The 22,627-nt window shown below is 37.0% G+C and overlaps 1 protein-coding gene across 1 annotated transcript; it reads left to right on the forward strand.

Annotated features, from left to right (window-relative positions):
• The first annotated feature begins 3,453 nt into the window (after positions 1-3,453).
• On the forward strand, positions 3,454-21,873 carry LOC133818874 (uncharacterized). Its single transcript, XM_062251975.1, has 9 exons — positions 3,454-3,648; positions 5,617-5,688; positions 6,180-6,269; positions 6,842-6,884; positions 18,841-18,947; positions 19,654-19,749; positions 20,799-20,989; positions 21,086-21,155; positions 21,475-21,873. Exons 1-9 carry the CDS (start codon positions 3,481-3,483, stop codon positions 21,583-21,585), a joined length of 948 nt encoding a protein of 315 aa, XP_062107959.1. The 5' UTR covers positions 3,454-3,480; the 3' UTR covers positions 21,586-21,873.
• Positions 21,874-22,627: the final 754 nt, after the last annotated feature.

Below are 22,627 nucleotides of genomic sequence, written 5' to 3' on the forward strand. Positions count from 1 at the left end.
GCCAGAGGTATACAGGTAGTGCCTCCACTCTTTGTACAAATTCGTACCACCACTACTTGTACGATATAGATGTTAGGGTCACGCCTCTGTCCTCCTCATGGTTGTACATTCTGCACCCGTATACGTACAGGTACCTTGTACCTGCTCACGTCCTCCGTACTTGAAGGTCCTTCTCCCATCTCCAAAAAACATCTTCTCTCACCACTTTCTAATATTTTTCTAAGTTTTGGACACACTTACTAGTTCCCCTTCTCTACTTGGGGAGCAAGGGACATATGGCGCGTGGTGAGGCAATGAGGCCCTCACTATGTGTGGCTCTCCTCCATGCCCTGGCATCATGGCAAAGAGGCCCTTGGACATTTTGCATGCGAGCGAAGTGTCTTCGGCCCTTAGGCAGTGTCATTATATTCGGAGCAACATGATGAGGTGCTGTGGCTCCGTGTGTTGTACGGGGGTGCACGAGCCTTCTCGGTAGTCTTCACCTAGCCAGCCTCCAAGACGGTGCATAGCGCGAGGTGGATGCTGGTGATGCGAGGCAGGTGGCGCGAGGCGCCTGGGTGCGCGGGGGCGTGATGTCTCGCGAGGCGCCAGGTGCGTGGCAGGTGGCGCGAGGTGTGGTGCACCTCGCTGTGCGAGGCCCTTGGCGAAGGCTTGATCTAACCACGTGCAAGCCCTTGCTCCGCGAGTGTGAGGCCCCTCCGAGGTGTGAGACACCCTTCTAGGCGAGAGGCCCATCCGAGGCACGAGATACCTTGGTGACGTGAGGCCATTGGGCAAGGGAAATGTTCACCTAGGAATTTCATACTTTCATCGAGGGAAGGTTTAAGGGAAATTATTCCATATTCACAAGACCTATAGGTCCGAGCCCAATAGCATGAATACCCGACCTTTAGCCATGTAGTCTAACTAGGGACCATAGATTTTTTCCTTGGTGGATTTTTGGCATCCATAATAAGCTGTAAATTTTTATCTTCTCTATACGATAAAGCTCAAAACTTGTTGAAATTGGAAACACAATTGTTGTATTTCATGCCAAAACTTTACCTACAGTAAGAGCATTTAACAAATGAAACCACATTGAAGTGGTCATTCTTGAGGAGGTGAAAAAGAAACTCAGTCAACTTTGTGCTAAATTGCATCACTCGGAAATTGCTAAGGTATGCTCTCTCTTTCCAAATTGAGGGGGAAATTGACTAGAAAAGCTGTGACCAAAATCTGCTCAACAACTACAAGGCGTGGAATCCACCTTGATGGGGTCTTTCTTCTACTAGTGGTTCGGTCTTATGGTAGTTTATTAGTTTATGCCGTTTTTTTGTATTTTTTCCATGTTTATGTGTGCGAAGTTCAGACGTCTGTCTCTTGTTTTCTGTTAGAGGGCTGGTTTGGCCTAGTTGTCTGTAGGAAATACTTATTGCATGATCTTTATTTATTTTCATGTAATTTACAAATTATTAAACAAACATGTAAATTCTTAGAACATGCTCCTATGAAATTGATATAAATACAGAGTAAAGTACAAAAAAACTTACATTACGCAGCAGAACTGGAACAAATCCTTCCTTCAATCTCTCTAACCCTTGATTCCTTTCTGTAGCAGAGTATTATCAAGAGATTGAACTAGATCGGCAACACAGTCTTCCTCACCAAGCCTTTGATCAACCTAGAACTAGTGTGAGCTAGTTCTCAACACATGAGATAGAGATCTAGAATAGAAGAAGAAGAGAGAGTGGCCAAGAAAAGGTTAGACTGTCTAGGTTTTCACTTACCCAATGAATCAATTGAGACTGACTTCCTTATGAAAACCCTAAATATCATATTCCTTATGTACGTCTTGAAATTCAGCACGAGTTTTTTAGACAGCTCGGATACAACTGTCTAGCCCAGAACTATAATAGATGACCCACAAGTTCACCTTTCCTCTGTAAAGACAGTGCGATTCCCCAGGTAAATAACACGAGCTGATGAGTACAAAGCAATAGGCACGAGCTAGGAACACTTATGAAGCATGGCATCCGAGACACGAGCTGATGCTACACTTAGCTCGGGGTACGCTAATGATCTGCCATGTCGATGGATCTTTATAAATCTGGATATGTTATGTAAACGTGAGTGATCAGACATCACATGTCCGTTTATCCCTGAATTCCCGGACACGTAATATAATCGTGCATGATCAGACATCACATGTCCGATTATGCTAGACGACCCATGATCAGTTTCACCTAATAATTAGACCATACCTTAATATAAATTGTAATATTCATCATTAGTGCAAGATAGGTCACATGAGGAATTGATATTCACGTGATGACCCCAACGCCTACCCAGGGATCGTTTTTCTATAAATACCAAGACCTTGGATAGGGGGAGGGGTCGGTTTTTCTCTGTAATGCAAATACTTTATCAAAATATAGAGAGATATACAGTAATAATATAGACTCGTGGACTAGGGGGATTTTAACTTTCGAACCACGTAAAAAGGAACGAGTGTTCTTGATATTTTGTTTCTAGCATTTTTAAGTATAATTTTTCTTATTACGGTTTATCATTAAGCACTAATCTATCCCAGCTATCTACATAATTCACTGTTGGCGAAAAACCGCGTTAACAGATCATATCGTAGATTTCCTAATCAGTGAAAATCCAATGCACTGATCTAATCTTAAGACTTGTTCTTTTGAACATATAATTACAATTAAAATCCACTATGACCTAGTCACTATAATTGTAACTCTCCATATGTTCAGGATTTTATAAATATTTGTATTATTTCAATAATCATCTCATAAGACAAGCAAGCAGCACGGTTGTCAAACTAAATGATTTATACTACTTTTATTGATAATATGAAATCGTGTTATATGTCCGGCATTGTTTTATAAGTGCATAAAACCCAACATTGTCTTTGTTTGTTTCTTCCTACTGCTACTCACCTTGCATTGTTGCAGGTGTTGATAGCCTTTAGACTGTCTTTTAACTTCTGTTAGTGTTGTTTTCTTGGGGTTGCTTCTATAGAAGTGCCCTAGCTATCGTAGTAGTTTTTGTTATTAATCTTATGTTGTCTTGCTTTAAGCAGGGCTCACTTCGAATTTTTTTTTCCTAAATGTAGAATAATAACTAGGGTTTCTCTCAATAAAAAATATATTAATAACCAACGGTATAATTTTTCAGTATGAAAAATATATATATATTTTAGTCTAAATTGGAAATTAAAATAAAAATATTTTATTTGAAAATGTTTACAAATAAAGAAGATGAATAGAAAGCAAATATAGTAGGGGCATTATAGTAATTTAAATAAATTAATTTTTAAAAAATAAGCATTGCAATTTACCATAAAGTATTGCATCCAAGTATAAATAAAGAAAAGCTCAAATCGACAAACAGTGTTACTGCAGACCCGATCTTGTACGGAGCAAATATCATTTTAATTAAATTATTATTTAAAATTAAAACAAAAAAACTACAGTTCTTGATAAAATGGCTAATTTGCCCCAATCACTATCACTTCCGTTTGGAGGAGGTAGTGTGCCTGTAGGTGGTGGTGGTGAACTTAGCAGAGAAAAAAAAATGGCTTCCGCAGAACAGTTGGTACTTGATCTCAGCAATCCTGATCTCCGAGAGAACGCTCTCCTCGAACTCTCCAAGGTTTGATTCATCTTTTTTTTTCTTGGTTTAAATTCAATCAATTTCATCACTTTTCATTACCAGTTTCGGTTACGAGGATAAAAGTATTGTTTTTTTTTTGTTTGCTTTTAAGGGTTTGGATGTGTTTGTTATGGTTTCGATTTAATGTTTATTTCATTACATTTCTATTTCGTTTGGCACATTTTTCTTTATTAGTTGGAGTAGTGAAAGTGAAGTTTTTTTGAGTGTGGGTGAAATGGGTTTATATTCTCATGCATCACCTTCATTGTGCTTGGTGTATCATTTGATTTCCGTGGTTTCATTCTTCTGAGTTTTGGTTATTTCTTTAGTTTCAAGGTTTTGGTGTATAGTTACTTCTTCTTCTGTTATTCTTTTGGTGGAAAGGTGCTTTTGATGTATTTCTTATGGGTTTCGATTTGTTTTTATTTCATTCCATTTCTATTTCGTTTGGTTGATCAAATTTGAAAGGTTTTTCTTTATTAGTTGGAGTAGTGAAAGTGAAGTTTTTTTGAGTGTGGGTGAAATGGATTTATATTCTGATGCATCACCTTCTTTGTGCTTGGTGTACCATTTGATTTCCTTGGTTTCATTCTTCTGGGTTTTGGTGTATGGTTACTTCTTCTTTTGTTAATCTTTTGGTGGAAAAGTGGATAAAAAAGTGCAGTTAACCCCTTCTTTAGTCTTGAAGGAATTAATTTTGAATATTTTCTTCCTTAATTCTATCTACTCAGATTATGAATGGTAAAGCATTTTGTTAGATTTTGATGCTTTGGTGTTTCAAAAAAGAAGGTTAAGTTTTGGAATATCATCTCCATGACTTTCGAGAAGTTATTTATATAGGGTGCAATGAACATTAAAGGGAGAAGCTCACCAAAGCTTCCTTGATACCTTTTTGTTTTTTTGTTACAGATAATACTGATGCTAATGAACAAAATTGATTTGCTTTAGGTTCGCTTAAGCAGCTATGTTGTTAAAAATAGAAATTTTGTGCTTTTCACGCACGTCTCAGCATGAAATCACATGATTGCATGGTTTAATTTGTTTTTCTATTCTTTAGGAATCACTTGGGTGGAAATTTCCATTATGGCATGCTTCGGCATGTTTTTATTCGAGCAATGGTTAAGAAGGAAATTGTAGCTAGATGTGCCTTGAGTTTTCCTAATTGATTGAAAGTGGTGCTGCACTATGGAATTGTCATAGACACAGTTATGCGCATAGAATGGCAGAAAGCTTTGAATAATATCATTTTAAGTGATGATTAATGAACTAATGAATTCTCTATCACTGAATGGTTTTAATCTTTAAATTTATCAGGATGACAAGAGGGGTTTCTCATTTATGTTTTGGTCTTCATGTGTATGAGGTTTTATGTGCACATAATCATGTGTGTGTATTATCTTTGCTGGAAGAACTAAATTAGATTCTGGGTAGCATGTAGTTTTAGCAGTATATTATTCATTTCCGCAAGAATTTCAGGCGGCCATTTTTTTGGGACAGTTGGCCTTATGTTTTGTTAAGTGGCCCAAAAAAATATCACGGCATAAGCTTGATAAGTGTTGAATTAGGAATATGTTAACTGGATCTTTTTAGAGCTTATGATTTGACGAGCTGAATGAAATGTGAAAGGTCTATAGGTCGTTCTGTTGATTATAGCCTTAGATTGTGTCTGGTTTTCCTGGGTAAGAAAGGGGAAATGCAGACTGAGATGGTAGTTTTCTGTAGATAAATTTGTGCATCAAACCTATTTGTCAATATCTTCTTTGCTAATGTTGAAGTTTTCCATTTTGGATGGTTATGCTATCTTCTGTTTAAATATTTGTATTTTGAAATGCACACTTCTTTTGGTTTTATTTATGAACAAGGAATTTTTAAAGATTTTCCTCCTTGTTTATGGATTACTTTTTTGGTACAATTGCTGAAATCATACATGAATGCCTGGTAACATATGTTTGTTTCTTCTTTTTGTAGAAGAGAGAATTATTTCAAGACTTGGCTCCTTTACTGTGGAATTCATTTGGTACTATTGCCGCACTGTTACAGGTATGTCTATTATTGATTGGTCTATCGCTTTTGTTCCATTTGTTCCTGTTATTTTAGTTCTGAAATCCTTCCAAAGTTAACCAATTCACTTTACTACCTTTTATTGTCATTAATGCTTTTACCAAGTTCTTGATATATGCCATATATATCTGGAATGATGATCCTTAGTTACCTAACAAAAGTAAGTTTGAGCTGGAAAGAAATGGTAGAAATGTAACATAATGTGAAATAGAATGGTAATAATGTTCAGACAACTTTGCCATCGCTAGATAGTTGATCTATTTTCTTTTTCCTTTTGGATTTTACGTGAAGTTATTTATTGTGGACAATGTTGTGGGTTACAAACTTACAATACTCCTGATGTTTTTTAAATTGACTTATAATGTTGTGCTTAACTTGTAGAGTTGACAATTTCAACCTTGAATATATAATTCCTTGTAACTGATTGTAATGGATCAATATCTGATTTTGATTCTTTTTTATGTCTGCAGGAGATCGTATCTATATACCCTGTTTTATCACCGCCAAATCTGACTCCTGCACAGTCAAACCGAGTTTGCAATGCCCTTGCGCTTCTTCAGGTTACATGATTTCCTCTTTCTGATTCTCATGTGACTAAAACAATGGATATCAAATTTTATCTAATCTTTGATTTTCAAATTTTGTATTGTTTCAACATATAAAGATATGACACAGTCAATAGTTTTGGGAGTGGTCTGAAATGTTTGGATTAATCATCTTGAGTGATGCTAACTTGCTGATGTTTTGACTGGTGCAACTCATTCATAGAAAAATTATACAGTTTTGTGAACAAAACATAAAATTCAAGCCTTTTCACTGTCCACTGAAACAAGTATTTTAAAAGTTTAGGATGGAATATTAACTTGATTTTGTTCCCCTTTGTGGCTGACATAAGACTTTCAGTGGTACATGATTTATTAACACGAGTATACACATAACACGAGTATACACAGGCACGCTCACACACACATATACTACATACATTTTTATATTTTAAAGAGCATCATTAATTGCCTTAATTTTGTACTTTGCTTGTAACTTGCAATTTTGTGCATTCATAACCTACAAAAGTCACTTAAACTTGATGAATTCAGTCTTTGCAGCCACATTTTTAATTCGTGCTTTCTTGCAGTGTGTGGCCTCTCACCCAGATACAAGGAAGTTGTTCATCAATGGTATTTTTCTTCACCTTGTCAAAATTTCAAAATTATTAGCGTATGTATGTCAATATCGTGTTTAATTCTTGGCTCCATTGTGTTCGATCCGAATTTTTTTTGAGTAATATTATTCCACACTTGGGCTATGGGTTGCATATGGACCACACACATGGTCTCTTCTTTTGCCCCTTTTCCTGCTATGGAAGTTTTAACACTTTGAATTGTTTGAACATACTCAACGTTTCAACCCAAGTAGGGGATTTGTGTCACTGTCAAATAAGTCATTTATTGCGACCACAGTAAGCCACTAGCAATAGATGGGAGAAACTATGGCCCTTGTATCTAACATAAGAAATAAATCTTGGGCCATAGGTACTAAATTGTTTTATTTTTTCATGTTGCAAAAGTGATTTTGATAGGAATTTCACCTGCAAATGAGTATTTAGAGTAGAAATAATGTAGTTTTTGTGAATAATACTTCTAATATGATTTTATTGATGAATAGTATGGCCTATATATAGGCTGAATACAAAGAGTTAGACAAAATATAGGAAAAAATACAACCTAAACTTAGCTGTCAATTACAACCTAAAATTAGTTGTACAAAATGTATTTACAATGATATTTCTACACTTCCCCTCAAGCTGAGTTGTATATGTTATACAAACCCAGCTTGGAATTAAATTCTTCAAAACTTGTTCTTGGTAAGGCCTTTGTTAGGATGTCGGCAATCAGTTTTTTTATAGGAATGTAGTTGAGCTCAATGATTTTTGAATTCACCTTCTCAGAAATGAAGTGTCTGTCTATTTCAACATGTTTAGTTCTATCGTGGTGAATTGGATTTTTAGCAATGCTAATTGCAGCTTGACTATCACTGTACATTTTAAAGGACCCGGGAGAGTCAAACCTCAATTCATTCATGAGCCTTTTGATCCACATCCTTTCACAAATACCTAAGGCCAAAACACGATATTCTGACTCTGCACTACTCATTGAGACCACAGACTGCTTTTTACTGCGCCAAGTAACTAAATTACCCCATACATAGGTGCAATAACCATTGGTTGATCGTGTGTCGGTTAACTCTCTAGCACAACTAGAGTTTGTGTAAACTTCAAAGTCTCGGTTGTTGTGTTTTCTGAAGTGCAAACCAAGACCTGGTGTCATTTTCAGATACCTTAGAATACGATACACTGCTTCCAAGTGCTCCTCACAAGGACTGTGCATATGTTGACTAATAACGCTGACAGGGAAAGCGATATCAGGTCTGGTATGAGAGAGATAGATTAGTTTTCCTACTAATCTTTGATAGCTCCCCCTCTCTACTGGAGTTGAATCCTCTCTTCGATTAACTTTCAAGTTTGGATCCATGGGAGGGTCAACCTGCTTGCTGCCAATCATTCCAATTTCCTTTAGAAGATCTAGGATATACTTTCATTGAGATATAACAATTCCTTCTTTCGATCGGGCTACTTCCATACTAAGAAAGTATTTGAGGGTTCTTAGATCTTTGATTTCAAATTTGGAGGCAAGTAGTCTTTTGAGATTTGAAATTTCTCCCAAGTCATCTCTAGTTAAGATCAAGTCATCCACATAGACAATAAGAATTGCTAGCTTCCCTGTTGAAGAGAACTTGAAAAATAGAGTATGATCAGCGTGGCTTTGAGTATATCCATGTTTGACAACTAACTTTGCAAATTTGTCAAACCATGTCTGAGGTGACTGTTTCAAGCCATAAAGAGATTTGAGAAGTTTGCATACTACTCGACCACTGGAGTGTTTCTTCATCCTTGGTGGAATTTCCATATAGACTTCTTCGAGGTCCCCATTCAAAAAAGCATTCTTCACATCCAATTGATATAAAGGCCAATCACAATTTACAGCAAGTGAGAATAAAACTCTTACTGTATTAAGTTTGGTGACGGGAGCAAAAGTCTCCTGATAGTCAACAACATATGATTGAGTGAATCTCTTGGCAACTAGTTGAGCCTTGAATCTGTTGATACTCCCATCTGAATTATATTTGAATTATATTTGACAGTGAAAATCTACTTGCAACCAACTATCCGCTTTCCTTGAGGTAACTCAGTGAGAACCCAAGTACCATTTTTCTCAAGAGCATTCATTTCTTCATCGACTGCAGTCTTCCATGAAAGACCTCATAAATGTCTGTGGGAATCTGAATAAGATCAAGAGAAGAAAGAAAAGCTCGGTACATAGGTGTTAGTTTCCCAGAAGCAACATACTTTTCAATGGGGTGATTGGTACAAGTTCTAACACCTTTCCGATGAGCAATTGGGTGGTCGAGATCATCAATAGTAGGAGAAACTAACTCACGAGTCACAAAATCCTTACCTTCATGGTTTTCGAGGTTGAGAGGGCTTTGATGAGTGTTTGAGTAGTTCTTGTCTTGCATGTTGACCTCTATAATTCCAACTTTTCTCCTGCTATAAACACGAAGTTCTATGTTACCTATATCAAATTGTGCTTGAGTTTGAGGTGATGGTAAGTTTGAAAAAGTGTTTGGATTTTTTAAGGAGGAAGGTGAGGTCGGATTGACTATAGAGAAGGACGGGTTGGGTGTGTTTTCTGGACTAATATCCGGTTGGATAGGAAAAGAAGGCAAGGAAGGACCAGTTGATTGATCTGGTTGGATAGGCATAGAGGGCAAAGACCGAGCACTTTAATGTTTGTGTGCCAAAACATTGGGTTGAGGAAATGCAGTTTGATGATCTTGAAGAGTTTCTCAAAGTTGCTATTCCTTTGAATGCTCCCCTGAATACCAGATTTGGGAAAAAGAGATTGATGTTCAAAAAAAGTGACATCCATAGTGTTATAGACTCTTTTTGTAATTGGGGAGTAACATTTGTACCCTTTTTGAGTGTTGGAATACTCGATGTAGAGACATTTGTGAGACTTTGCATCAAGTTTTGTTCTTTTGTGATCATAAACATGGACAAAAGCTGTACATTCGAAGACTTTAAATGGAAGATCGGAGGAGAAGGTTGAGATATGAGGGAATGTTGCAAGTAACAGATTTTTGGGAGCTTTGAATTGTAGTACACGACTAGGCATATGATTGATGAGATAGGTGGTTGTGAGTAAGGCCTCTCCCAAAATTGTTTAGGAACATGATAGATCTAGAAACTTCAAGAAGATGTCTGTTTTTCCGCTCAGCCACTCCATTTTGTTGCGGAGTATCAACACATGAGCTAATGTGAACAATACCTTGATCTAACAAGTATGGACCAAGAATGGAGTTAAAATATTCATTTTCATTATCAATTTTCAGGATTTGGATCTTTCAGTGATATTGATTTTGAATCATGGAATGAATTTTTTTTTAAAATGGAAGCAGTTTCAGATTTTTCTTTCATAAGGAATGTCCATGTTGTCCTAGTATAATCATCAATAAAGGATACAAACCATCTATATCCATTAGTATTTGTTACTCGTGAGGGTCCCCAAATATCACTATGTATCATCGAAATTTGTTTTGAAGGTTTGTAAGGAAGACTGGGATAGAAATTTCGAGTATGTTTAGCAAGTTGACATACTTCACAATGAAAGAATTTTGGTCTTTTGTGGACAAATAAATGAGGAAATAGTTTTTCAAGATAACCAAAATTTGGATGTCCTAGTCGAAAATGCCACAACATGACGAGATTTTCATTCGAAACAGACACAGAATTGAAAACAAAATCTAAAATGGAATGGTTACCACAATTTGATTTGTGAACTTGTTTACTTTTAGGAGATCCTTGAGAAATATAGAGCTCATCATGCATAATTCACAAAGATTTGGATAGAATTTAGTTACACAATTCAGATCTCGAGTAAGTTTGCTTATTGAAAGAAGACTGCAATTTAGTTTAGGGACAAATATAACAGTTGAAAGGAGGTCATCTGATAATATTCCAGAGCCAGTCCCTATCACTTTTGATAGAGAACCATCAGCAATTCTGACTGTGTGAGATTCAGCACATGGTTTGAAGGTGCTGAAGACTTGTAAATCACCTGTCATGTGGTCAGAAGCCCTTGAATCAACAATCCAAGTACCTTTGTTGGAGGTTGTAGTAAATATGAGACGTAGAACCTTGATGACACATTATGCTGACATTTGCCTCGGTTGAAGATGTGTTTGGCTGCTGCATACACTGCCCAAGAGGTGTTGGAGTTGCATCGATTTTATCCTTTGAGAAGTGGCTGACTTCCAAGTCTCGAAAATGGATGACTTTGTGAGAGGAATTGGTGACAAGAGCAGTTGATTGAGAAGTGGACTTGGCTGATTGGAGAAGTTGAGTAGCCATTGATTTGAGAAGCTGATATTTTTGAGATTGACTTTTAGATGAAGAGGAGTTGGCTGGGACAACCATTGATAAGAAATTTAGAGTGAAATTAAAAAAAATTGGACTAGAAAAAGCTTATAAGGGGTTGGAACAAAAAAATATTATTCAGTAAAGATAGAGAGGCTAGGGCTAGAAAAAAAAAACTTCTTGGATTGAATATTTGTGATGAAATCGTGGAAGCACCAGGGAAATGCAGCAAGGAGTGCCGAGGAGGACATTGCCGGAAAAAGCTCGCCGTCGGGGTGCTGCACGCGCCTACATGTGCATGGGAGAGTGGCCGGAGATGGAGGCGGCGCGTGAGGCTCACGAGCGGGTCTGTTGGGTGTCGAACTTCAGGGTTTTGCCGGTCGGAGGTGCAGGAAGCTTCATGTGTAGGAGGTGAGAGTAGAAGATTGCCCTAAAATGATTTTCTAAGGTTGAGCTCAAGAGTGCAAAACCCTAGTTTTTTTTACTGAAAAAGGGCATGCTGGGATGTGGGTGGGAATGGAGATTAAAATGGTTAACAGAATTGGGGATAAGGGGAGCACTCTCCTCTGATTCCCCGCCCTGTTTTCATCCCTAATTTTGATAAAGAAAGAGTTAGGTCAAGTGGTCAGGCCAGCCTATGGTCTATTCTTGTAAAGTCTGTGATTTGATTCCTCACGGGGATCTACTTGATAATGATGTAGAGGTTTCTGTCTCTCATAGATTGTAGATGTACGCAAGAGTACTAGAAACGTTAGAATCTAGTTTGCTGCCCTTGTTATCTTTAAATCACTAATTGAGCATCACGATATTTAGTTTGATATTAATTAGCAGTTTGGCATTCATATATTTTCTGTCTCCTAGACACCTTTTAAAATGCTTTACTTTTCATTTTTCTCACTGCCTAAGCATGTACAATGTTATCACTATTATGCATGGTTCTTTTCCAAGATAATTTAAAGGTTATTTCTCTTTTGTATTTTGTTCAACTGTAGTTCTGGATTCATTGCTCTCTAGACCTTGGTGCAATGAAAATTCCCCCTTGGTTAAATAAATATATGTTTATGAATGATATAGAATGAGAGAATTATTACATCTCCAAGTGGATCTTGTTTCAGGAAAAGAAAGTTTTATGTGGTAGGAGATGCTATTAGACCTCCCATTCGTTTTACATATTCTCGAAGAAAGAATGGAACCTTTTGAGGGATTAGTGAGTCAAATATACAAGGATAGTTATTATTGACAGTAGGAAATCAAATCCCTAAGATTTGATTTTTAGCTATAGTATATATATAGTTTCCTAATTTATAGGATTAGGTTTAATTTGTAATTAATGTAATATATATTGAATTGGTTATATATACCGTGTATATCAGAAATAAAAATATAAGAATTATTTTTGGACCGGTTTTTTTGGGCCAACGTGGTAAAAAACGCAATAGGCAACAACCAGAACCGTCGGGGTGGGAGCATCTTCTAGCCTACAATTTTGTTCGCCCCAAGATCAATATGAAATTTCATTCCTCGGGATTGAAAGGGAAACCATTCTCAGATTTCAACAAAGTAAGCAGGAACAATAAACACTGGAGCCAAGCTGTGTTATTGTTTAGGTTGAATAGTCACCTTCCATGGGAGGCCATACAATATGGGATTAAAGATGAGCTGAAAAAGAAGTACGAGATATGTCCTTTATTCGATGACAGAGTAGTATTATGGTGTCACAGTGAGGAGGAAAGGAGATTGGAGAACATAGGGCTGTTAAAACTAAAGGCAGTCACCACTGTGAGATTGTCTCCTTGGAACTTGGAAAACCATTCTGACAACAAGAGATTGGAAAGTCATTACGGATGGATAGGGGTGGAAGGTATTCCACTGAACATGTGGAGCATTCATGTGTTTAGAAGAATCAGATCCATGTGCGGTGGCCTCACTGAGATGAGATTAAAGCTAAAAGGAGATGAGAATGGTTTTATTCCGGAGTTCATACACTAACATGTGAGGTTCTGTCCATGAAGCTCAAACTGTTGATGGAGTGGCATATGGAATCGGTCTCTCAGATATAGTAGAAGAACCTGATCTGGACAGAGTGGTAGTCTCGGCAATCGATGTTCCCTGTTTTGTGAAAGTTGGCTGGGCCAGGGAGAAGAGTGTAGAGCAGCCAGCATGTAGCGTGTTAAACAAGAATTCCTCGATATACGCTTAAGACACGATTAGTATTCAAATCAAAGGGTCTTTAAAAGGATTTATGGGAGCTTGATTTTGAAAAGCCCCCAATTGTTATTCCATGTGGGACGTGAATACACTTGTATAGAAATGGCCTTGAAATATTATAAAGATTTAACAGATCTAGAGCTGAGTTTTTATTTGGGCCATTTTGTTTGGGCCTTACAGTAGCTTGGGAGTTAGAAATAGGGCCAAGGAGGGATTGGGCTGTAAAGAAGATTGGGCTGGGCCATTAAAATTAATTGAGGCCCAAGGAAATAAGACCCACGTTTTAACCAGGCAGCTTTTGAAGATAGAGGACCTCGCCTTATTAATTAGGGCTTACTTTGATGGGAGACTTGAAACAATCTCTCCAAAGAATTTAAGAAGGCAGTAATTAAATTTTGGACAGATTATGTTCGATTGGGCAAGGAAAAAAGTGTTCGGTATTGATTACAGAAATTGAAGGCCCAGACCGGGAAAAAGAAGGGGAGGAGGACCAACTGCTGAAAGTCTATTGCAGGAAAAAGAAAACGCACAAGTCAGAATCCATCACGAGATCAGATAATTTGATGGAACAAATCCTTGACAAACCAGGTTGCTTAGAAGCATTTCAGGAGGCTGCTTTTGGGGATGATAGTTCGGATGGCTGTAGCTCAGAAGAAGAGGAAGCTCAGTCGGAAGTTTCAAACCGGGAAGAGAGAAGATATACTCACCGATATGAGAGAATTATGGCCTGAAAGCGGCAAGGAGAAGAAGGATGAGAGGGAAATTTTGCAACAGTTAGACAAAGATAGTGGTGGGCCAGAGCTCTCTGTTTCAAACAAGGACTTGTGCTCAGGCCAAAAAGTGGAGACATTTGAAAAGCTGACAAAGGACTCGAGTTCTCTCATTCATTCAATGAGTGATCTGAGAATTGTGGTGCTTCCAAACAAACCAAAAAAGAATAGGGAGTTGGAAAATTTGAATTTCAATGTGAACTATGATAAAAGTTGAATCAACAAAGGGGAGTCTAGCGTTTCTAAATGAAGATCTTAACCTAGAATGTGAGAGGCAGTAGAGAAAAGGAGAGCCAATAAAGCAACCATCTGCAAGATTAATCTAGACCTAGTTGTTCTTCAAGAAGTAAAAAAGCAAAGTGTAGATAGGAGGTTTGTTGGTAGCATATGGAGATCACGATATAAAGCATGGACCTTGTTACCAGCAGTAGGTAGGTCAGGAGGAACTCTAATAGTTTGGGACACCAGAACTATTAACGTACTTGACTCACTAATGGGAGAGTTTACAATTTCAGTATTGATTGAGGTAGAAGGGAAGGATCAATGGTGGTTTTCAGGGGTGTATGGTCCAAGTAAATATAGTGAGAGACCAGTGTTTTGGGACGAGATGGTTGGCTTGAGTGCTATATGTGGAGAAAACTGGTGTCTGGGGGAGATTTTGATGTGGTTAGAAGTGTGCTGGAGAAGTTGAATAGTAGTTCTAATACTAGAAGCATGAAATTGTTTGATGGGCTAATAAAGGAATTGATATTAATTGATCCCAAGCTGAATAATGGTAGATACACGTGGTCAGATTTCAGACAACATCCTATCTGTTGTAGATTGGATAGGTTTCTCTTCACCACTAAGTGGAGCGAGTTATTCTCCTACATTTGGCAGGATGTCTAGTCAGGATTGTATCTGATCACAGCCCGATCGTATTGGATTCCAACCCTCCATCTTGGGGCCCGTGCCCCTTTCGTTTTGATAACATATGGTTAGAACAAAGGTCCTTCAAGACTGATTTTGAAAAATGGTGGCGGTTTGCCTTAATTCAAGGCTGGTCGGGGTATAAGTTCATGGAAAAATTGAGACATGTTAAAGGAAAAACTAAAGAATTGGAGTAAAAAGGAGTTTGGGAGCAAACAATTACTAAAGCAATCCTTAGAAAGAAGATTGTCAGTGATTGATAGATTGACCATCGAGTATAACAGAGCAAATGAGGGTATAGCAATGAACATCAGGATCATACTAGGAAATATAGTCCAAAGAATCTCGATAGTAGTTCCATGAACAATTCTTTGCGGGATTGGATTTTTTTGATAGTGGAATTGCCATGAAGTGCGAACCAAGATTCGTGATACGAAAACCAAAATCAGAATGAGGAAGTTCACAATTGATGGAAGAAAGGAGAATAAAAAAGGAGTGGTAGCAATTTTTTTTTGAAGAGGAGAGGGGTTTGGCTGAAATCGAAATGCAAATAGGCCAAAGAAGGGGATGCTAACTCAAAACTCTTTCACTAACTGTTGAGCGCCAGGAAAGCGAAGAATTTCATATCTAGAATTGAGAAAGCCGTTGGGTCAATTCTAGATAAGGAGGATGACATAGTGAGCGAGATTATCTCTTTCTATGCTGAGCTATACTAATTTTCTGAGAGATCAATGACTGGAATCAAAGGAATTGAATGGAAGAGATTACTGAATTACTTAGCAACACACCTAGACCCTTTGTGGAGGAGGAGCTCAAACAAGCAGTCTTCGAATGCGAGGGGGATAAAGCTCCTGGTCCATATGGTTTACATTGGTAGTGTTTCAATCTAACGGGGAAGTAGTGAAGGAAGATTTAATGGAGGTTTTCAAAAGATGGGGTAATACAAGGCAGCATTAATGAAACGTACATACGCCTCATACCTAAAAAATTGAATAGCTGCAAGGTAAAAGATTATAGATCCATAAGCTTAATTACAAGCTTGTACAAGATAATCTCCAGTGTTATCCTCCAGACTTAGAGGAGTGCTTGCCGACACAATTTCAAAAGCTCAGGGAGCCTTTGTGGAAGGTAGGCAAATATTAGATTCAGTATTGGTGGCCAATGAGGCCGTGGAGGAATACAGAAGCAAAATCAAAAGTGGTATAGTGTTCAAAATCGAGTAGGCATATGACTACGGGGAGTGGGATTTCCTGGATATGGTGATGAAAAGGAAAGGGTTTGGGCATAAGTGGAGAAGATGGATAAGGGGATGCCTTTCTTCAGTTTCCTATTCTATTTTCATCAATGGGAGGCCAAGAGAGAAGTTTCAAGGTACTAGGGGACTAAGACAAGGAGACTCTTTATCCCCTTTCTTATTTACAATAGTGGTGGATGTCCTTGAGAGGATGGTGGACAAAGCCATCAATTCTTCTTTGCTCAAGGGTTTCTCACTGGGGAAAGAGAAGGTTATGGTGAGTCATTTACAATTCACAAATGATATTGTGTTTTTCATTAATGATGATAGTTCCATTCAGATCTTGCTTGATATTCTACAGGTCTTCTCTGCTATGTCTGGGATAAAAATAAATTTGCACAAAAGCCAACTTCTTGGGCTGAATCTGGAGGTGACCTCAATGGAAACTTTGGCTCTCAACATTGGGTGTGAAGCGGGGCAGTGGCCCTTGAAGTACCTGGGGTTACCCTTGGGTGGTACTCTGCAGAAGATATCATTTTGGGAACCAGTTTTGGCCGAGTGCGCCAGCCGCCTAGATGGGTGTAAGTGTGCTTATTTATCTACAGGGGGTCGGATGACTCTTATTCAATCAGTCTTATCTTCATTGCCAACATACTACCTGTCACTTTTTAGAGTGCCTAAAACTGTTGTTAATTTTTTAGAGAAATTGAAGCGGGGCTTCTTTTGGGAAGGATTTGACTTATCAGGTTTTGAACATTTGGTGTCTTGGGATATGGTGTGCAAATCTAGGGATCAAGGAGGGCTTGGAATCAGTAATTTGGTTATGAGAAACAACTTTTCTTATGAAATGGTTGTGGAGGTTCCCTAAGGAAGACAAGTCGTTATGGCATAAAGTAATAAAAAGTAGATACAGATAACCTTTGGGATACAAGAAAAGGTGAAAGGCTGTCACTCAGAGGGCCTTGGAAAGGTATCGCAGCCTGTATGAAGAGTACCTTAGTTTGGTCCATTTCAAGATTGGGAACAAGAGCCACTCGCTCTGTAGTGTTGTCACACATGATAAGCACGCCACTCGCCCTGGAGAGAAAATTAGTTTTTGGGAAGACACTTGGGTTGGGGGTGTTGCTTTTTCGAACTTGTTCTCCGACTTAGCATGAGTTTCTAGGGCTATCAATAAAAACATCAAGGAGATGGTTGGGGATGAGGGCTGTCTAGCTCTATTTTGGGATGGAATCTTCATTTTAGAAGAAATTTGCAAGATAGGGAGGTTTCATGTCTGATGGTACTGTTGAAGATACTAGAGGAAATCCAATCTTCCAGCTGCTGGAGAACTCAAGAGTGTGGACCCCAGGTACTAGCGAGATTTTTTCATGTAAATCAGCTTTCCACAAACTTGTTTCCGATGACACAATTAGTGTCAAAGGTTGGGCCAAATCGGGTTGGAAAAGCTGTGTTCCATCCAAAATTAAAGTGTTCGGCTGGCTTCTAGCCTTAGAAAAGCTGAATGTTCATGAGATATTACAAAAGAGAAGGCCATATCAGACCTTGTCCCCGGGCTAGTGCGTGTGTTGTAAGAGATGGAGAAACAACATCCCATTTATTCCTGGAGTGTCCTTTCAGCCAGCTTATGTGGCAGAGTTTGTTCCGAGAATTCGGTATACAGTGGTGTATGCCCCAATCTTGCAGTCAGCTGCTGATGTACAAACTGAAAGGGGGCAAGAGGATCTCCAAACTGTGGACAGCAGCCATTCTAGCCATTTTCTGGGCAGTTTGGTTAGAAAGAAACGGAAGAATATTCGAAGATATAGGGAATGCTTCAGCGGATTTGTGGGAGAAAGCAAAATTCTGGGTTGCAACTTGGTTTTACAAGACTAAAGGTTTTGAGGGGCTTTCTTTCCAAGATCTCTGCAGAGATTGAGATTTCCCTACTCTGGTTTTCATCACCTATGTTTTGTTTCTGGGTCTATTTTGATGTATTTTTCCTGCTGTGTGATTGTTGTGCATCTAGTGTTTTGGGTTTTTTTACCCTATCTTATGCTGATACTTGTAACCATGGTTTTCCTCTGCCACAAGTGAGGACTCTCAATAAACTTGGGAGGAGGCTTGTGGACATGTGAAATTTGTCTTTTTTTTTTTCAAAAGAACAAGAATTGGGTGCATGGTAATAAGGATGAGGTTCAATCTCAAAATCAATTGGTAATGAGTGGTGTAACCATACTCTTATGTATTGTTAACAGTTATATAATAAACAATAGGGGGGTTAGTTACCTATTTCTTGTGTGCATGTATTCAGTTATTGATATGTGCTGTGTTCAGTTATGAGGTTATGCTAGGAGATTCAGAAGAGGGCTGTTAAGTATCTATTTGTTTAGAGCCTTGCTGTTGTATGGTGTTTATTTCTTATTTTCATAATAAAATCTGTTCTGGAGTGTATTTCTAGATTTCATAAATTTACCAAGTGTAACAGATTCATACATTATTATTGTTTTAATTCCAAGTAACTAGTTTGTTCTACTGAAACTTTTACTTATTTGCAGCACACATTCCATTGTATCTGTATCCTTTCCTCAATACAGCGAGCAAGTCGAGACCCTTTGAGTACTTGAGGCTTACTAGTCTAGGGGTCATTGGGGCTTTGGTGAAGGTAATTCATCTTTGGTACTTACTATCTTTTGTATAAACTGATGCACGTGGTCTTTCCTATTCAATGGTTTTAGACATTCGTTATTTACATTGTAACCACTGCATAGCTCATATGCATATCCAGCATTAGAATGTTCATAACATTACTGCAGAACAATGTTTCTGATTTGAGAACATTGCATTTTGTACCAAATTGGCATAATTTATATGCAAATTTCATTCTTATGTTCTTAGATCTTACCCCCATTGCCTTTTTTTTAATTGAAAGTTTGAAGATGCTTTATGTTTTTAAATGAATTGGGGATTTCTTGATGCCTTTAGAGACAACAAAATCGTAGGAGTCATCATCTTCTACATTCTATCTTTCTGCGCCTGTGTATTATACAGATTTTCTTTTTGCTCAATTTGTTTCTGAGGATTGTTGGGGTGGCAAGATTTACATTTCATGATTATCACAATGAACTATTTTTGTTAGAGGAATCTGTTTACAAGCTATATTTTAAAAACTCACACGAGTTTGAGGTTTCCAGTAAATGTTTAAATCAAATGGATATGTGGGCCTTTCCTTTTATTCCTAGCATTTGCACACTCATTGAGGTCAGAAGGAAATTGGTAACTAATGGTTTGCAATAGTTGTACTGCTATGCAACTTTCATTCTTTTCTTGTTCTAAAGTTATAACATCTCCATAATATTCTATTTTACCAGGTTGATGAAACAGAAGTTATTAGTTTCCTTCTCTCAACAGAAATAATTCCCTTGTGCCTGCGTACTATGGAAATGGGCAGTGAGCTATCCAAAACGGTATGACCTCTTCAATTGTAAAGATCTGCTTGTAGTTGATAAATTGTATATAAGGATGCTTTGTTCATTTACATGTGAACAAGTACGAATAAAAATCTTATATCTCCAAGTTGCATGTTTCTCTCAGTTTTACCACAAAATTACAGAAAATTTATATTATCTTCTATTTCTAAATTACATGTTTCGTTTATGTCTCACCACTTAAAATTTGATAAATCAGCTATCTACTTGAATTCAATCTCTTACATATTTATTTAAACACTCATTTCCATACATAAATGATTATTTGTCAGATTTGAAGTGGCGAAACAGATAAGACGTATAATTTGGAGATAGAAGATTTCTATTTGTATAAATACGTATAAAAATGTTCCTTACAATTGTATGTAAGGATGCTTTATGCATATACATATATCTGATCTTATGGTGTAAATACATGTCCACTTGTGTGCATATTGTGATAAAAGCTCTTACTTTTCCACTAGTCATGAATTTAGGAATATGGAAATGCTATGCAATTAGTTTTGTACTTTTGGAGGTTCAGAGTAGCATGGATCTAACTAGTTATCTATCATTGGGAGCATGTTTTTTATTATAGATGGAGGGTATTCTACATGTTCAGAAAATGCTGAATCTAATATTGGATAACCTTCATCGTAAAGTTGGCAAGTGCGCAATACATGTCCTTTTGAAGCTAAAAAATATAGTCTTGCACTTGTGCTTCATCTTCATGTTCTTGACTTGGTAGTGGTATACAGTCTTGATACAGCCATTTAGATATCCTTGAACGTTTGTTCCTTATAACGACATTTTTCTTTTTCTTTTTTTGTCTAATATTAAAGACCCATAGAAGGTGGTAGAATTGATGACACATTTTGCTTGTACTAACGAAATAAAAAAAATGCACTGAGGGGAACAATTCATACTTATTGGAATTCTCACTGTTCTGTGTGTTGCCTTTTTCCTTTGAACTAATTAATGCTTTCTCCCTTTTGTCTGGAGTTGGATTTGGGCTTTCAAATTGATTGAAAATTGGTTCTTGCTGACAGGTTGCTACATTTATAGTTCAAAAGATTTTGTTGGATGATATGGGCTTAGATTATATCTGCACTACAGCGGAGAGGTTTTTTGCAGTTGGTCGTGTTTTGGGGAGCATGGTGGCTTCACTAGCTGAGCAGCCCTCATCGCGTTTACTAAAACATATCATCAGATGTTATCTTCGATTGTCAGACAATCCAAAGTTGGTGCCACAAGACAATATTTTTACTCTAAGCTTGTTTCTTCTCTGTTTAGCTTTCGTGTCTGTACTCATACTCATTTGGCTTTTGTTCTCCAGAGCTTGTGATGCTTTAAGAAGCTGCCTTCCTGACATGTTAAGAGATGCTACCTTCAGCGGTTGCCTGCGTGTGAGTATTTTTGTAATTCATTTCTAGCCTTTAAGTACTTTAACTTCTACCTTCAGGAATTGTCACGGTTCATTTCATACAATTCTGCTTAATTTTGGCCATTGTGAATCCCTTGGACATTATTAAGAAAAATATATGTGCACAGTTTTGTTTGCTGGTAGAATATGCTCTCTCCATTGTTTGTTATGGAACCGCATAAAGTTGTTGCTGCATGGCTTAATTCGTTGTTGCATTTTATAAATAGAATCAATAAATTATGGGCCTTGATTTTTTAGTTTCACCCCTTTATAACTTCATGATCTTTTATCCATGTCTTCAGGAAGACCCAACAACCAGGAGATGGCTGCAACAGTTGCTCCACAATGTTGGTGTTAGCCGTGTTCCGACACTTCAAGCCGGAACAGGGTTTGAGCACATGATGGTGAATTGAACTACAAATCTGGAATACTGTTAAGGCTACATTGTGTTTTGTTTCTGACTTGAGGAGCATCGTTAGTCTCATCATCTTATTTATCTAGTGGCTAATGAAGCAGTCAAGATATGTAATTGGTAAACAAGAAGCCAGCTTAATTTATTTTTTCTTTATCCCTTGTCTTTGTCTTAATTATGAGAAGTTTTTCTTGATAACATGATCCTCAAAATAGAATTTTTTTTCATAGTTTTGTGAATATTGCACCAGATCATATATCCAAATAAAATTCAAGGATCTTTTATATTTTGCTTTGATGTTTTTTTTGGAGACGAATAAAACTTTGATGTTCAAGACAGCATATATATGTTTATTTTAGTCTTGCAATTGTACATTTATTGCATTGTACGCTAAAAATTTATTAAGTTGTCCATTAGGCAATAAAGTTGAGCTTTGGGCAATTATATTTTATATTTTTTTATTAGTGTATGAAAATATATTAATATATAATTATTGAAAACATAATTAGTTGTTTTTTTACTTGATGAATATGACTTGCTCATCAATTTATTAATTCAATAAATATAATAAGTACAATGATTTTAATACACATTATAACTCTTGACTTAATTTTCTTAACTTTTCTGATCATTTTAAATTTTGTAACTCATTAATTAATTAATCAGCTTCTTTCTTATATTCCATACGTTTTGTAACCTGAGAATAAAATCCAACTTTATTATTATTATTATTATTTAAGTAAAGCAAAACTATGACTTTTTTACCCACTTAACTAATGTTTTTATGGTGTTTTTTAATTTCTTTTTAAATATATGGATTTTTATTTCTCATGTAAATGTGTAATCAATATCTATATATCTATATAAAGGAAAAAAGGAAAAATGAGTGCACAAAGAGATGATGCGACACTCTAAAATTGTTCAAAAATATTTATTATATTTCCTAATTTTTTCACATTTATTTATTCTTTTAAATATTATGATTAAAAAAACAAAAATATCTATCTAATCTAAAAAAATGTAAAGAGAATTTTTTAGAGTTT

This window comes from Humulus lupulus, chromosome 2 (genome assembly GCF_963169125.1).
Source record: "Humulus lupulus chromosome 2, drHumLupu1.1, whole genome shotgun sequence".
Lineage (NCBI taxonomy): Eukaryota > Viridiplantae > Streptophyta > Magnoliopsida > Rosales > Cannabaceae > Humulus > Humulus lupulus.

Coding starts and splice junctions, on each gene's coding strand:
- LOC133818874 (XM_062251975.1), top strand. CDS start 3,481: ATGGCTAATTTGCCCCAATCACTATCACTTCCGTTTGGAGGAGGTAGT. Junction 3,649..5,616: donor CTCTCCTCGAACTCTCCAAG/GTTTGATTCATC, acceptor TTCTTTTTGTAG/AAGAGAGAATTATTTCAAGA. Junction 21,156..21,474: donor CCTTCAGCGGTTGCCTGCGT/GTGAGTATTTTT, acceptor CCATGTCTTCAG/GAAGACCCAACAACCAGGAG.